General features: G+C 40.6%; 1 protein-coding gene across 3 annotated transcripts in view; it reads right to left on the reverse strand.

Annotated features, from left to right (window-relative positions):
• Positions 1–18,207, reverse strand: part of FARP2 (FERM, ARH/RhoGEF and pleckstrin domain protein 2) — a 70,951-nt gene that overhangs the window by 49,883 nt on the left and 2,861 nt on the right. For all 3 annotated transcript variants that reach the window (XM_030456080.1, XM_030456079.1, XM_030456082.1), the window contains exon 2: positions 16,226–16,459. In XM_030456080.1, coding sequence (XP_030311940.1) covers positions 16,226–16,429 — 204 coding nt within the window. In that variant the 5' untranslated portion in view covers positions 16,430–16,459. The remainder of the gene's footprint in view (positions 1–16,225; positions 16,460–18,207) is intronic.

Here is an 18,207-nt window from a genome sequence, read left to right on the forward strand (position 1 = left end):
TCCCAGCCTGCACAAGAAAAGCAGCATTTATGAACCTGCACACCAGTCCATTTGGATCACTGAGCACAGAACCTGAAGGGTTTCCATGTCCCTTGGTACCTGCCCCAGCAACACACACCTGAAGCAGGCTGTGCCAGGAGGCAGCAGAGCCACTGCAATCCATGATCCACCTGGGAGCACAGAACTCACCCTCAAACTGTGGTGACAGGGTCTGGCATCACAGCTGGGTGATCACACTTCAGGCTTTCATGCCACTGAGGTTTTGTTTATTTGGGAAAGTCTGAGTGCTGCCAGAAGGCTCTATGACTTTCTCACCAAATCTGGCATGGAGCTCTATAAGTGACTCTTTCCAATTCAGAACAATTTACCTTCTAAAACCATTAGTTATTGTAATAAATTGGTTCAGAACTAGAATAATTTAATAAAACATGCAAATTAAAACATGCCATAGAAAGAATGGGTTACTTTAAAGTAAAGATGGTTCAAAAAAGTAAAACAACAGTAAAATAAAGTTTGAGGAAAATGTTTCACATCACTGAGATGCAGTAATTCAAGAGTAATTGCTTCTTATAAGAGACATTAACTGTCAACATTTTTACAACTGTGCAATTTAGCAAAACACTTCTATACCACTTGAAAAAAAAAAACACAAACAGCCTTCAGTGAGAAAACATACGACAAGTCTACAGCCCTGCCAATCTGCAATGGCTTTGGTGATCACACTGATGTGACTGGAGCTGACTGAATCCAATGCTATAACCACGGAGGAAAGCACAGAAACAGGAGGAGATCAGCATGGACTTCTCACTGATGTCTCCACAAGTCACTTTGTGACCTTTAAGGGCAACCAGAGGTGTTAAGCAGGTGAATTCATCTGGCACATAGAATATTAGATATACGATCCACAGTGAGTATTAATGGGCTTGTGAGGTAAGAAGTGTAATATGCATTTGCTTTACAATACATAGTTTAATACAGTTTAATACAGGATTTAGTCTGCAGTGGAGATTTAATATTATTTTAGTCTGTTTAAAAAAAAATAGTGTAAAGAAAATCTGCTGAAGAATCAATTGATGTTAAAAGTATTCTTTATACACCAAGAATGCTCTATAGCATACTGGTGGGTTTAATTTTGCCATCACTTAGGTACCATGTTTCATAGAATCATACATCCCTCCCTTACAAAGGTTCTTACTATTATGCTGGATCAGGCCCCTGATGCTGAAACCCACAAATAGAACTAAAAGTCAGGAAAAATGAGTTTAATGTTTCAGTGGCCAGAGAGATGCCTTGTTGGGAGACAGCACAGTGATGAGAGCTCTTTTTTTCTGGATCAGTTTTATGATCTCTAAAATGACATTTTCTTTGTGAGAACAAAGCTGAATTTTTTCAGCCAAAATCTGTGCTTGCAGAAGACTCTGTGGGTATGGGTTTTGGTTTCTAAATTATGAAGTAAGGAATGATACAGGTAATGGTGAACCACACCTTTATAAATAACATTCTTTTTGCCTGTCCATGGGCACCTTTCTCAGGCATCTTACAGACTGCTTGTCCCAGGACCTACAGCTCTGGTAACTTCTAGAAACCACAGACCAAGAGATGTCCTGTGATCCCAAGGCCACCATTTCTCCTCTGTGAAATACACAGTAATCCTTTTTCCAACTACCTTCTAACCTAATCAAACTTAGATTAAATTGTCAAAGATGTTGGATCTGGGAGCACTCAGCAGATTACTTAAATTATGAAGGTGCCATCCAAATGCTAAGAGTAAAATTATTCTGACTGGTCTATAAACTGAAATTTTTGGTGTCATGTATAAGAAGTTAAGAAAAGCTTCATTCTAGGCTGAATATTCCATAGTGCTTCCTTCAAAGCATAAGACAACAACAGTGCCATCTTTTCAAGCATATTTTTCTAAAATTTTATAATAAAAATAGGTGGCAAGCTTGTGACAAACACTGCCTATTATTATTATTATTATTATTATTATTATTTCTCAAGTGCTGTGGAAAAGCTCTTCTCTATTTAGTTCCTCAGACTGTTCATGTTTCCAATCCTTTCCAAAAACCTTTAACATTTTGAGGCTGACAGAAGTTCTACATGTCATTGTTTCATCTGCACATAAGTAGCACAAAGTAAAATCTTTCAAGTAATTACTAAATTACCATAATTTCTATGTCAGGGCAAGAAGCAGCACGACTGGCTTTCAGCAAGGTCCCTTTTTCAACACAAATGCACAGCACAGCATACTTTCCATTCCAAACTTCTCAATTACTCTTTATACGCTGCCAAGACTACAGCTACAGCTATTCCTGAATTATTCCACATAAAAAGGCAGCTACTGATATTACTGAATTATTCCACATAAAAAAGAAAGAGTAACAATTTACCAAAATTAAATAGGCAGCTAACAAAATCCTTCCCCAGTGACACAGGTCTAATACTACAGACTATTTTAAGAAGTCATCATTAGGAGACTGTTCAACACAATGGATTTATTTTATTTTTATTTTTTTTTTAATCAAATCCATTTGTATCTTAAGGTCGAGCTTGAAAAGATCCCTGGGAGCTGTATCTTGACAGACAGCACGGCCACACACCATCAGACCTCACTTGGTGCTCAGCCAGCACCAGGCAGGAATAGAATGAACAGTCCCAAATTATCCTAACATTTTAGCTTAGGAAGATGGAAAAACAAGCTAGGAACACGTAGCCTATGATTTTCAGTAGCAGTAGTAGTTCAGTATTATTGAAAGTAATTCATCCTCTGTTACTCCCAAACACAGCTTCCAGGATGTCTTAGCTTTTAACTTCCACATTTTTAAACTCACCACTCAAACCCCCCCCAGTATTTTCATAATGACTAATATTCACATATTCCAAAACAGACAAACTACCCTTGCTCAAACTTTCCAAAATGAAATCCACTGCTGGCAGTGGTTAAGCTGGAGGGGAAAAAAAAGAAAAAGAAAAAAGAAATAAAAAGAAAAAAGAAAAAAGAAATAAAAAGAAAAAGAAAAGAGAAATAAAAAGAAAAAGAAAAGAGAATAAAAAGAAAAAGAAAAGAGAAATAAAAAGAAAAAGAAAGAGAAATAAAAAGAAAAGAAAGAGAAAGAGGGAGAGAGGGGAGAGAGGGGAGAGAGGGAGAGAGGGGAGAGAGGGGAGAGAGGGGAGAGAGGGGAGAGAGGGGAGAGGAGGGAGAAGAGGGAGAGAGGGGAGAGAGGGGAGAGAGGGGAGAGAGGGGAGAGAGGGGAGAGAGGGGAGAGAGGGGAGAGAGGAGAGAGAAGAGAAGGAAAGAAGGAAAGAAGGAAAAGAAGGAAAAGAAGGAAAAGAAGGAAAAGAAGGAAAAGAAGGAAAAGAAGGAAAAGAAGGAAAAGAAGGAAAAGAAGGAAAAGAAGGAAAAGAAGGAAAAGAAGGAAAGAAGGAAAAGAAGGAAAAGAAGGAAAAGAAGGAAAAGAAGGAAAAGAAGGAAAAGAAGGAAAAGAAGGAAAAGAAGGAAAGAAGGAAAAGAAGGAAAAGAAGGAAAAGAAGGAAAAGAAGGAAAGAAGGAAAAGAAGGAAAAGAAGGAAAAGAAGGAAAAGAAGGAAAAGAAGGAAAAGAAGGAAAAGAAGGAAAAGAAGGAAAGAAGGAAAAGAGGAAAAGAAGGAAAAGAAGGAAAAGAAGGAAAAGAAGGAAAAGAAGGAAAAGAAGGAAAAGAAGGAAAAGAAGGAAAAGAAGGAAAGAAGGAAAGAAGGAAAAGAAGGAAAAGAAGGAAAAGAAGGAAAAGAAGGAAAAGAAGGAAAAGAAGGAAAAGAAGGAAAGAAGGAAAAGAAGGAAAAGAAGGAAAAGAAGGAAAAGAAGGAAAGAAGGAAAGAAGGAAAAGAAGGAAAAGAAGGAAAGAAGGAAAAGAAGGAAAAGAAGGAAAAGAAGGAAAAGAAGGAAAAGAAGGAAAGAAGGAAAAGAAGGAAAAGAAGGAAAAGAAGGAAAAGAAGGAAAAGAAGGAAAGAAGGAAAAGAAGGAAAAGAAGGAAAAGAAGGAAAAGAAGGAAAAGAAGGAAAAGAAGGAAAAGAAGGAAAAGAAGGAAAAGAAGGAAAAGAAGGAAAAGAAGGAAAAGAAGGAAAAGAAGGAAAAGAAGGAAAAGAAGGAAAAGAAGGAAAAGAAGGAAAAGAAGGAAAAGAAGGAAAAGAAGGAAAAGAAGGAAAAGAAGGAAAAGAAGGAAAAGAAGGAAAAGAAGGAAAGAAGGAAAAGAAGGAAAAGAAGGAAAGAAGGAAAAGAAACACCAACCCACATCCAAAAGCCAATAGTTTGGAAGAAATGGAGGTTTATAAAACAGGGATATAGAATGGAAACTCTTGTGCAGCCACTGGCCCCCAACTTCAGCAAACACCGGCTGACCTTGGAGTTTGTGTTGCAGAAATGTGCACCCCGTGGGAGCCCAAACCCTGCAGGAAACAGGGGGTCTGCACCAGAGGAAGAAGTTTTTAGTTGGCAACCTCACTGACAAGGAGCACTCCACCAGCAGGCACGAAAAGTAAACTGACCTGATTTCACCAGGACAGCTTCACCAGCCAAGGATTTTTAAAATTTCTTTTTCTGTCATCCACTTCAGTGTTCTTCCTTATAAAAAGAGTGATTTCTTATCTCTTGGCAGAATGAAAAGCTGACAATCAGCAACTAAACATAGTAGTTACACTAGGCTTGTTATTTCCTTTCTTAAGCAGAAATATACAAACATTTCAGTGAGTTTATAGCTGTGTTTATCTTCAGCCCTTTTGTAATCTGTTAGATCTCTGTCCAACTGCAGTGTGATAGATAAAAAATGCCTTCAAAACTCCCTATTCATAACTATCATTAATGATATATATAAACAAAAACTGCATTTATTAATACAGGGAGATTTAAACCACATCAGTTAGAAAAAAGGAAATACAAGGAAATAATATGGCAAGGAATACCATCCATTTGTTACCATGGATAAAGTAAGAAGACCTTACCATCTCCAGATGTAGTTTTTAATCCACAGACTGGAAAAGTAAAAATTAACTGTCTTCTTTTTCAGTATTTGACCAGTTTCTTCAATTTTGATTGGAACAAGTCACTCAAATGAAAATGGTCTCTGCCTGCCCACAAAAATGGGAACCTGGCAGCAACTGATGTGTCAAACTCTGATTTCAGGTCCTCAGCCAATACTGCTTAAATATTATTTCATTTTGATTATCTGAGCATTTAACAATAACTTTGAGGTTCAATTCTTTTAATCTTTCTTTTACTACATTGTAAAGAAAATTCTATTTTAAATACATGCATTTGGTTTATTCACTAATACACTGACAGGTGCTCACTACAGGTTATTTTGTGCCAAAAAGGGCACTGTTATATTGCAGTGCATATCACAACCTGACATCAGCTGCACAGATGAAAATGTCAGGGGATTTCACTGAGCTCTGGGAATCCATTGCCACCCGGAAAATTATACTGTAACTTCTTCATAATTCAGTGTACATTTAACCTTGAACACCTAACTACTTTCTTAAATACTGCAGGATATTGCAGTATTCCTATTAAACCAAAGTACTCAAATATGGAAGCTGCAAATACCAATTTGAGCTATTTTAAGTTACATTATTACACTGCATAATAGTCATACATTTTGTTTTAAAAATAAAAACTCTAAGACACTCCCCCAAGATTTTCAGTCCTAAGACTTCAGTCATTGGTTTTCTTGTTTGGGTTTTTTTTAACAGAATCCACAGCCAGACAGATTATTCTAGAAATGTAAGCATCTGGCTCCTCTGGTTCAAAACCTGTGATCATTTAAAAGTTTGAGCAGTGCTAAAGCCCTTTTCTGCCAAATGAACCAGCTCTACCCAACAAACATGCTTTTCCAGAATGGCTGGAATTGTTGGATGCCTGCAAGTAGGAAAACTGTAATTTGTTGACATGGGAAAAGATCCCCAGGAGGGAGGGAATTATGTGAATGAGATTGGGAAATGTATACTTAAGTATATAGCATGTAGAGACAAAAAATGGTTCCAAGTTCTAGAGGTGCTCTCGTGCTGAAATACCTGGAGCACTCAAAATAAAACACACACAAAAAAAGGGTTAAGCATCCAGCCAACACAGTCCCCAAGCACTGTATACAAACAGCACACAGAAGATACACAAAAATTATTGGCTGTAGAGCATAAATTCTCCCTCACTGTCATTACCTGGAACGTGAACCTCTGCTGCATACCCTGCTCCAGAGTACCTGCAGAAGAGGTAAGTCACCCAAATGAAAACCCTGAAATACATCACAGGAAAAAGCTTTGCAGGGAGTTGCTGCTTGCCAGTTTGGAAGTAGTGCTGATGCTTGCTAGTAATTAAATATCCAGATGACAGCAGCAACACTTGGGGGAGGCCAATCCCAAGCAGTGGTGAAGATCATGGCAATCCAAATGCCAGAACATTCCACTAGCAGTGACACTGGGGAAATTTCTGTAACATGGACTATTTCAGATAATCTGCAAAAGGACAGGACAACATTGGACCAACAGCCTTCCTCAAGCACCAAGTGCACACGTGGAAGGGCTCAGCTTCATCATACATTAAATATCTGCACTATTTCAAGCCTTTGAACAACCTGATGGCTGAAACAGCCAATGGCCTGCTGTCAAAATGGGCAGTGTGCCATTAGCAGCCATTCCCCAAAGAAGCCTCTTTCCATTTCAAGGAATTAAGGCTAGTGACAGAATGTCTCATCACCTACTTTCTCCACACAAGCTGTAAAACAGCACAATAAAGCTCAGAAAGCAGAAGCTAGCAGACTGATGATCTCAGTTCTTTCCCCATGAACTTTTTGCTGCAGACCCTAAACAGATGCTGAATCCAGTACAGATCCCTCCCCTACTCCCACTGCCTTTCCTATGCCTGGACACTTCATGCATTCAGGCTGTAGGTACCCCAGGAACTTGTACAGTACCATGTCATATGTGTGTCTGTCTTAAAGTATCCATGTTTTTAAGTACTGTTAAACATAGACATTGCTTTGCTTCCATTTGTTCACAAAAAAAAAAAAAAAAAAGATTCCTAAAATTGCTAATCCTTCCCCATTACTTATGCTTTTGCCTCAAAACCATAATCCCTGCTCCAAATGAACCAGATTTGATCTGGGCTTTCCCTACGAGGTGTTCCAGTGGCTCCACTTGAAGAAGCCTGCTTGATGAAATAGTTTAAAACATTTAGAAAATAAGACAAAAAGAAAAGATGATTATTTTTTTTTACACAAAATAGTTATTTTTACAGAAAAGGCCCAACTTATCTTTCATTTTGTGCAAAACTGAAATTGTACCAGCTTTCCTAAAATCACTCTCCCCTGTACTTTGAGCAGAGTTTCAGTACCATGGCAATGGGTTAATAAATACCTCCAGGCCAGATTAGATAAGGCCAAAGCTTTGTTAACTTCCCCCTTTCAAGGAGTCTTTCCCACACCCCTGGCTTTGGGGTAGTTGCCCCAGGGGTGGGCTGAGGGGCAAAGTGAAGCTCATCTTTAATTATTTCAATTGCCTAGGCATCAGAGAGCTCTAACACAGAGCCTCTACAAAGCCCTCTTTCCTTTTCTAAACTAATATGGGGATTTTACCACTCCTGTTTTTTGCTCAGGCTCCACCAAGTGCTGCCCCCAAAGCCTTTTGCCAGGAGCAGCTGGAGATGAGCAGCAGCCCAGGCAGCAGAGATGTCAAACACATCAGGCTGGATCTCAGAGGTGGGAAAGCAGGCCATTAAAATACTTCATTTCCCATTCACCTCCCGTAAGGCTGGGAAGAAGTGACTTGAGATGCTTTTCAAACCTTCTTTCACCATAAGAAGCATGCTCCAAAACACATGTATGTGTGGAAAGCCCAAGCCCAGTGCTTCAGCCACGTCAGAAAGGCATCACAAGTTCTACTACAAGTGAAAAGAGGTTACTATAGGGCAATGTATTCCAAATTAGAGATGTGATTATTGTTTCCTCACTGTATTTTGTACCTGTGGGGCTTGACTGTGTAGCTCAGGTCAGGACAGCAGCACCTAGATAAGCAATTCAAAGATTCCAGGAGTGTCTCTGAACTCATGATACAGACTACTTAGTAGCTCAAAACTTTTTTATTTTTTTCCCCTTGTCTTCTCACCTTATTTTTACTTGTGAATGACTGCTCTGTCAAACAGATGGGTCCTACCCCCTCCATATCTAATATCACAATCTTAAGTAAATCTCTTATACCAGCACCACAGCAATTTTTTAAATATTCCATTTATATGGTCTCCCTCTTGCACAAGTAGGTAGCATTGCCTTTGCCAGAAATGTGTTTTGTTGCAAGGAGAAACACATGACACACAGGTATGCTTTTGCAACCCTGTTTAAATAAAACACATGTTCACCAGGCTTTGCTTCCCTGAACACAGCTGGGTACCAGGAGACATTATCCTTGTTCAACATGAAGTCCCTTTTTTTGGTAATCACTAACCTAAAATTTCTCTGAACTGACTTTTAGCATTCTGTATTTCTGTAGCTGTCTTTAGCTGACTGGGTTGTGTTTTTTTTTCCCCTTTCATATTCTACAGAATTATCCATCTGTGAAGCCAGCTTTAGATGTCACCCACACCCAGACAAGTTTGCCAGACAACGACTTGCTTTTTGATTTTGCTATTTTAACACAGCATTTCTCAGTTATTTTGATAGAATGGCATAAGATTCATCTTGGCTGATGATTTCCACTAGCCATTGCCACTAAATGATGAAAAAAAATTAACACCTGTATTCTGCAGAAGTGTTTAAAAAATGACACAGTACATCCTTCCTTATTAGTGATCACAACACGTTACTGGAACTCATAAGAAGTTAAGAGGTAACAGCTTCTTCCTTACAAGGCTGCACATCAGGTACTTCAGAAGGCACCCGAAGGGAATCAAGCACAGGAATTGTGCCACTAGGTATCTGTCAGAACATTGCTGTGTTATACACTGGGGTTACTTTATCAGATCTCATCCAGACAGAACAATTACAGGCAGGAAGTTCTCAGTAAGTGTACAGTAAACTTAGGAAAGCTTCAAGAGTTCAGCTTTGCACCAGCTCTGTGTTAAACTATATTGAGGTCCTGGAGCAGGTCCAAAGGAGGGCAACCAGGCTGGTGAAGGGACTCGAGCACAGACCCTATGAGGAGAGGCTGAGAGAGCTGGGGGTGTTGAGGCTGGAGAAGAGGAGGCTCAGGGGAGACCTCATCACTCTCTCCAACTCCCTGAAAGGAGGTTGGAGCCAGGGGGGGGTCGGTCTCTTTTCCCAGGCAACTCTCAGCAAGACAAGAGGGCAGGGTCTCAAGTTGTGCCAGGGGAGGTTTAGGTTGGAGATTGGAAAGAATTTCTTTCTGGAGAGGGTGATCAGGCATTGGAATGGGCTGCCCAGGGAAGTAGTGGATTCTCCGTGTCTGGAGATCTTTCCAAAGAGCCTGGATGTGGCACTGAGTGCCATGGGCTGGGAACCACGGGGGGAGTGGATCAAGGGTTGGACTTGATGATCTCTGAGGTCCTTTCCAACCAAGCCAATTCTATGATTCTATGAAACTAAGTAAATTTGGGTCTTGAACTGTTGCTCCATTGACTCCTATGAAGATGTGCAAGAGAAGTTTTCCATCTGTACACATCATGTGGTGAAGCAGTCTCACTACAGAGCAGACAGTTATGAACTCAACCTATTGTGTTCACACTTCAAGGACACTTGATGACCATTTTATCACATTTTGAACAATATCTGTGAATTAAGTTGCCATATGTGTGTTTCACAGACTTTTCATAAAGGAATATTCAGATAATTTCTCCTTTGCTGCATTACAACCCCATTTTCTTTTCTCATAATGGGACACCCATTGTTCAGAGAAATGTCAAGCACTAAACTGTTTTTATAATAGAAATTAAGTTCACATCTTTCCTCAAAACAAAACACATCCAGACCAAGCGTGTCGATAAAATGGCTGGGGTTTTACCTTTCCCCACCCAATACCACATTCCTACATAGCACCAAAAAAGCCAAGTCCCCAGACACAAAATAACATGTTTACAGAAATACACAGAGGAATCAAACGGTACACAAATTGCAGAGCTTCAATTATTTTCTTCTTAAACTCTATAATAACTCCAAATTTTAAAAAGTGAATTACTAACTTTCTCTTCTGAGGTCAGACTAAAATAAGTCCTAGGGCAGCCTATTTGCCATATTTAGGAGAGTCAAAGCAGAGCAATGACAAACATCTGGCTATGATTCTTTCAGGAATTTTGACTATTTCTTCCCAGATGGGGAAGAAAAACACTGAGCTAACACAGCATCCCCATTCCTTCAGCACAGTACTAATAGGATTCAGAAGCAGCCTGTCCTCCCACTTCCCACATATTTAAGCTGTTAATACTTTTACAGCAGAGGGGGGAAAAAGCCTTTATGAAAGGAAGGTCTAAGCAGGCAAAGGGAGAGCAGGAGGGCAGCTGGTACTGAGAGCCAGAGGGACTGAAACACTGGCTCAGGGTCTGCCTCAGCCCACAGTACCAGCATGTTCTCATGAATGGCACTGGAGTCAACACCTTCCCCTCCCAGGCAGCCCACTGGTGTCAGGAGGAGAGAGACAGATCACACAGCACCCCAGGGATGGGGAACATCCTCCACCTTTCATGTGCTTGGACAGAAAGTGAGAAAAGATACAACCACCTTCAAGAAACTCAATCCTGCACAAGGAAACAACAGGCCTGGTGGGAATACAGGAAATGGGAAAAATCCCCAAAAAACAAAAAAGCTTTTTCCTAAGATCCACTTTCACACTCCAAGCCATGACAGCACAAGCCTGACCCAGAGAGAAAGCCTTAAACAACACTTAACTTCAGAGCATGGCAAGGCTGCAGGACAAAAACAAAATCTGAGCACAAGTTAGTTAAAAGCAAAGGCAAATTCAAGCCAACACAGAGCTAACTCACACCACTAGAATGTTCTACAGAGAAACATGTTATCTCACTGTGTGAAAGTTATGTTCTTTAAAAGAAATAACAGATCTGTGTGCTCAAAGCAACCTGACAAAGAACACGAAAGAAAAAAAATCTACTGTAAGTTTTTCACCGAGTGAAGCACACAGGCAGACCCACCTCATTTTCCTGAACAATAAGAACTGTGTTATGATTTTATAACAGAAAATAGAATATAATATAAAGCATAAGTATTCCCCACTCCAAGATTCTATTTTACATTTAAGCAGAAGTAGAAGAAGTAGTACACACAGCTGAAGAGGTGCCAAGTCCTTCCCAGAGTCTGGCAAACTTGAAGCATAATCATTTAAACCTCTTTTTCCAGGCCACTTCCTCATAGCATAGAGCATAGTTCACATAAGAAAGCAAGCACACCTATTTCCTACATCAGGAACAGCATAGAGACCAAATATTAAACACCATGTTACAGCAGCACTGCCATTAGATGTCTTAGGAAGCCAGTGAAAAAGGAAACTGGCTCAGAGACAGACCTTACAGTCTGCATTCCCTCCAAAAAATGTACTGCATCAGAGAAAGTGGCTGGAGGTTGTGACAAGTCTGACCCCTTTCTTATTTACTAGACCTCTTATATAAATATTTCTTGTTTACTAGACCTGTTATATAAATATTTCTTATTTACTAGACCTGTTATTTAAACCAACTTGCCTGGTTTTTAAGGCAGACTCTTTAACCTAACACCAATACCACTCCCAACCATGCCAAGCAAAGAGACCCCTTGTTTCCTCTAAACCAGACACACACACGCTGCACTCTATGTCTTTGGCAGCCCTATTACACAATCCACTTGGAACTCTACCACCAATCTATCAGGAAGTATAAATCACAACTTCCTATACACTACATTTCTGCAGCCTAAGTTGCCACAGATTTTCTCTTCTTCAATAACCAGCACCAGACAAGGATAATTTCAACAAGTGGTCATGCTGGCAAACTAAATCCAGCCCAGGCATTTCTAGTGAAGAGTCTGCCATATTTTTATGCTCAAAGGCCTCCAAGATTAATCTCAAGAAAATCAGAAAAGCTGGCAGAACTTCTATTGTAAAACCCTGATTATTTTTAATTCAATTAAATTTTCCACTCATTCATCAAGCTGTCTGCAAAACCACCCACTGGGACAGACTTAGCTTGGAGGGAAGAGGGCAAGTGCCCCACGATTATGGCACATGCTGGATTTGAACTGACCAAGAGTGCTGTAAAAAGACCAAAAAACCCATGACAATAATTAATATTCCAGCCTGGTTTTGCATGGGCTTGCCTCATTCTCTTTTTTGTTTGGGGAGAGAAAGAAGAAAACAAACATTTTAATCTTTTTAAACTCCATAAAACATTTGAGTATTTCTCCATCCCCTCCCATTCAAAAGATTTGCTGGAGAGGAGTTCTGTCCCACTGTACTCTAAAGAGCAGCTCCCTCTTACTGATTAACAAAACTCATGGTTGGAAAGAAAACCTTTCCATGGTCACAGTGGACAGAGACAGTGGATTTTAGACAAAAGGAAGGGGATTGTAACTATACTGAACTTTTAAGATACTGTTCTAATTACAACACTAACATGTCTTTTCCTATTTTGATCTTAACCCTCCCATTATGCCACTTTGTCAGTCTCCTCTCCTACTCTCCAGAGACTTAAAAATCCCAAGCAATGAGGAAGAGCTACCAAACAAGAGGATCCACCAACACCTGCCAGAAGATAAGCAAGTCTTTGAAAAGCAACGTGGAGAAAGGAGAAGTTAAAGCTGCCTTGTTATTGTGGTTACTCTGCTTATCCTGCAGGGCTACAATTGCTGAGGTAGCATTTTAAGCAGCTCCACAGGCAAAGCAGTAGACAGGGCTCCTGCATCAGCTTCTCTACCCCACTGCACAGAGAAGGCCTCTCCCCAGAACCTGACCACTGTGCCCAGCCAGCCACCTCTCATTCACTAAAAAATTATTTGCCATAGTTCTCAAAGATAAAAGGGAAAATTATTTGAAGAAGGAAAAGCAAACCCCACCTTCTGCCGTAAGCTACATCTCCATCAGGTGCCAACAGCACCTGTGAGAAAGGCCTCAGTGTCCCTTCTGCTCTGAAAAGAGCATTGCTAACCAGAATCAGTAAGTACCAACCCTGTGAAGCAGGTAATGAAGACAACACTGCCTCTTGTTTGCACACCCAGTGAAAAAAACTGCAAAAGCAGAGAAGCCAGCAAGCAGCACTGCAATCACAGCCTCTGTTCTATCCCTTTAGGACACCTGCTTAATCATGAATTTTTCACTGCTATTTCAAAACAAAACAAACTCTACTAGCTCACACCACCTTTTCAGCAAATATGGCTGATCTTTCCTAATTCTTGCTCTCAATCCCCACATGAGAAATTTCAGTTTTCCATCACAAAGAGCAGTCTGCAGTTACTGCTACCCCACCAGTCCACTCAACAAAGGAGGAGGCAGAGGGTTACAATTTAATACCTCATCTCCTTGTTACCATCTGCATTTAGACAAAAATGAAAGGTGTATGAGTGCTGCTCCAATGCAACATTTGCTGACTAAAGATCTTTTTTGTGCTCAGTGCTAACAGATAAATAAAACTGCCCCCTTCTCACTTTCAACATCAGGCAAAAGTTTCTGACAGACATTCTGATTGCTCAAATCAGAGTGTTTCTGTGTATGCCATGAAAAGAGAGAGCTTTCCAGGTAAAAAGAGAAAACTAAGTTTCAAATTAAGGGAAACCTCACTATGATGGGAAAAACAGCAAGAAAGTGCCCTCTTGCAGGGCCCTGAAGGAAAGTGAAAGCACAGATAAGCAACTTAGGTTTGAAGCTACAAAGAGAGGGAGCCAGGGGAGTGATGCAAAAAATGGTAAGGCAGTAGCAGCTGCTGGAAATGACTGAGTGGTTTGACTCTTAGAGCAACATATAAGAGGTACATGTGCAGCAAGAGAGGAGAGGTTAGAGCCAAAGTGATCAAAACAGCCAAGGTGTGAAAGGAGGTGGTCCTGGATAAGCTTTAGCTGCTTCATTACAAAGTACAACCCTAGAGAATGCAGAGTGAGCCTGCAGGAGATGTCCTGGCTAAAGGAAATGAAAGAATTGGAGGTGAACAGAAACTAAGTTACTAGTCAGAGGTGTAGAACTAGAATATGACTCCCAGCAGTCAAAAAAAAAAAAAAGTGTGAAAGGGGAGTTTGTTTTTACATTTGAAGCTTGATATTGACACGAATATAAAACACAAGTTTCACCACACAAAGGTTGATTTTATTTGGTGGCAAGAAACAGCCAAAAGGAAAGGAAAGAACTGGAGGTGAACAGAAACTAAGTTACTAGTTAGAGGTGTAGAACTAGAATATGACTCCTAGCAGTCAAAAAAACAAAAAAAAAAAACCAGTGTGAAAGGGGAATTTATGTTTTTAACATTTGAAGCTTGATACTGACACGAATATAAAACACAAGTTTCACCACACAAAGGTTGTTTTTATTTTGTGGCAAGAAACAGCCAAAAGTTGAGACACTGTGAGCTGAATTTGAATTTGGTGATAAGATTAATAATGAATTGTAGGATAAGACAGGGGGTTAAGGATGGAGCTAAACTGTACCTGTAATGGATGCCAGAAAGCAATGAAGATAACTGGAAGGTTATACAGTCAAGAGTGTTCCAGTAGGCAAAGGACAACCAGATCAAGACAGTTTCAAAAAACAAGATATTGTGAAAGTAGTGAACCAAAATGAGTGCAAATGAGAACTGAAAGGGAGCAAGGGAGGGTGCTCAGAGGTTAGAGAACAGCAGAGGAACTGGAGCAGAGCTCCAGGACACAACCAAAGGACCATCAGAGCATCAGCAGTTCTGAAGGTGAAAAAGGATTCTGAATGATGTCTGAGAGGCAAGGTCAAAGGATTTCCCTTCAGCAGTGGATCAAAGACAATAAAAGCACACACTGTGTCAGACAGAGACAGTTAAGAGTTATAAACTAAGATGAAGAGAATAAGGTTACTGAGGAAGGTGGAAGATTTGCATAAGAGTAGACAGTCTAAATATGACAAGGAAGAGAAGGAAAGCATCTGTGCTGATATACAGGAGATTTCTAGTGATTTGCTTTATGTCACTAAGCAGGAACTAGGACTTAGGAATTCTTTCTTGACTTTAACAACTTAGAATAGACTTGCTTCCATTTTCAAAGTTCAAGGGTTGAGGTGTTGCTTGTTTGCTTCTTTGGAAAAAACTCAAACTTCAAAAGAACTAAAGTCAGTAGACTAAAAAATATTTTAATACCATTTTAAAAAGAAAAAATAGGGGTGTGTGCTCTATGGTAAAAAAAGGGATGGGTTTGCTGTACCTGTGTCCTCCAGTGGAGGGATACAGGCATAGTCTCACACTTAAAAACAAACAAAACAGATGTTCATGTTTGATAGTAGAAAAGCTGGACAACAATCCAGAAAAGACATCCCAGAACTCCACTCTTTCTTCAGAGCTCCACAGACAACTTTTTCACTCTATTTGGAAAAACTGCCTTAAGTCTATGCAACAAACTAAGGCTATGAGTGCTAATTATAAAGTTAATTTGACACTAATGTAGAACACCTGATAGCTGAGTAACTTCACTAGAACAGGATCTCTAAGCAAGCTCCAGTTAAAGTCTGAGGTTAATGCTGAGAATTAAACAAGAATCTGAATAACAAAAATTCTTGATTGTTTATAAAACAGAATCACTTAAATTAGAGCATTTGTTTCTTAAGGCAGGTTTCCCCAGTTGCAGAAACACTGCCACCTCTTTGGTGCCTTCCTCCCCAAATGCAGCAAAAACTTTCAAATATGAGGAAGTTTACTTGAAGAGAACACAAAGCATTAAAATAATCTATAAAAAGTAGTAACTAAATAAAAAAGCTCTTCTGCTCTCCCAGCTGCCAAATCAACAAAGCTGGTTGTGGCTCAGGAAGCAAGAATAGTTTGGCAGAAAACAGCTGGTGTTCCCCCAAAGCACGTAACAATTAAAGCATCTTGTTCCAGTATGTGCTTGTATTTTAAATCTGTTTAAAACACATAACATCTGTGAACCTTCAGATTTAAAAAAACACAATGTGCTCCTCATTTAACTGCTTCTATGCAGGCAAAATCCTGGCAGGAATCTTGATTCAAACACTGCCCCAAAACATCCCAGCTCTGTACAGTAGCACATCCTGTGAGTTTTACACTACTGGAGGCTAAGGAGACTTGAAATGAGGTTTCCATCCCTTACCTCGATGTCGAGTACCTCCACTGTGTTGTCCAACATCTTTATTTTGATGGGCAAGTCCCTCTCCTGAGTTTTGGCAGCTCCTGATGCCATTGCAGTAGAGAGGTTCTGTCCAGGCTCCAAAGTGCTCACTCCTGTGGTCTTCTGGGCACCCAAACGAGAGCCAGGAGTTTGCAGGACTCTGTATGTTCCTTCTATCTCTCCCATCTTTCAACAAGGAGGAGAGACTAAAGAAACCTGGAAGAAAACACAGGATTACCACCTGGAAGATGGTTTTCCACTGATAACCCATCTGAAACACAGTCACACACTGAGTTCTTATTTAATGCTTGTCATCTCACAAGCAAAACCAGTAATAAAGATGATGAAACTCTGGTCAAAGAAACAGCTGCTGGGAAGAAAAATAAGGAGAGGAGAGAAAAATAAAACAACACCGAAAAAACCCCAGTAAGAACTATTCCAAAACACAGTTAGGAGACAGGATAACTCAGACCTGTGCCCTCCATGCTCCTTACACACTGTCATTTTCATTTCCAATTATTTTTTCTGCCAATTTAACTCCCTAAACCAGGTCACCACAAGCAAAGCTGCAGGCAAGGAAGGCTAAAGCAGGACTCCACCTTTCACTGGTACTGAGCCATCCCATTGACTCTGCTACCTGGGACCACACCCCAAGATAACAGGGACAATTAACTTTCTTAATCCCCCAAAATGATGACTCATGCCAAACCCTAACTCCTCCAACCAATCCTGGCAGCTCAGAGCCTTCATAACGCAGATTTCTGATGCAGATAACAGTTCTTCACCTAATTAGCAAATCTCCACCGTGTCCAGATTAAGTCAGTGAGCAAAAATCTCAACTGCAGAAACCTACACTAGTTCATGTAGGCCAACTAACTGCACCATAATCCTTACTTTCATGGTTTGGAGGCAGTTGTTGCCGAGCAAACATTTTAATTTGCCATGTGGAAAAAAAAACCAACCAAAAACCCTGCTTGTTTCTCCCTGGCTCTTCCCTACCATGGCAGCAGTGGCAATGTTTGCCTGGGGATTGCAGCAGGGCCCACAGGAATGAGGGTCAGGATGTAAGGTGCCCACTGCCCCACACTTACTGGCAACACCATGCAAGGCACTCAGCAGAAATGCATACAGAAACCTGTAGGTTCCCTGAGGCTTTTCCAAAGGTTGCCTTTCCCAAATTCCATGCTATGTCCAAACAATGGGAAGCAGGCAGACACTGACACTGGGACAGCCTTTGCCTGGCTGTAACACTGCAAAATATGAAGTGTTAATTACTGCTCCGTAATACTCATGTTTCATCTGAAAAGGAAAGGGGCAGATGATTAAAGCATTTCTTTGTCCCTTTGAATAGGTAGGCAGCCTGCTCTGTGGAGTTAAATGGAGACAGCTTCACCTCGTTCAAAATCAGTGGTGCAGGAGTTAAATTTTAATCCTTGCACGCATTGATTTTTGGTCAAACATCTTCCTGGCTCGCAGAGCAGTGGGTTTTAACATCATGTTTTTGGGTTTTATCCTTTTTCTACTTGCAGACCCTTATGCAGGCAAACTTCTCACAGGAGGAGGCAGATGCCTCCTGCCTAATCATGCCTACCACAAGGCTTGTTGGGCTCAGCAGTCTCTCAGAGCTGCTGCAAACGCTGCAGAGCCCTGCCTGAGTAGCACGGCTTAAGACCCCTGCAGAGATGCCTGCAGGCTCCCGGCTGAAGACACACAAGGTGTGAAAGCATGGTCTCCATCTTCAAAGTGTGTGTACATTGCCCGACCTACCAGTTTTAGATGACACAGTAGCAGAAAGTTCCTTTCTCAGGGACAGTTTTGTGTGTATCCTGCCATCCCAGTTCGTCTGGCTGCACAGCCAAGGAGAAAAACTATTAGGCCAGAAATTTTTAAACCACAACAGGACAATTCAGCAGAGGTTACAGCTCTAACAGCTGACCTGAAGACAACACCTTGGTGTCATCTAT

Source organism: Calypte anna, chromosome 9 (genome assembly GCF_003957555.1).
Source record: "Calypte anna isolate BGI_N300 chromosome 9, bCalAnn1_v1.p, whole genome shotgun sequence".
Taxonomy (NCBI): Eukaryota; Metazoa; Chordata; class Aves; order Apodiformes; family Trochilidae; genus Calypte; species Calypte anna.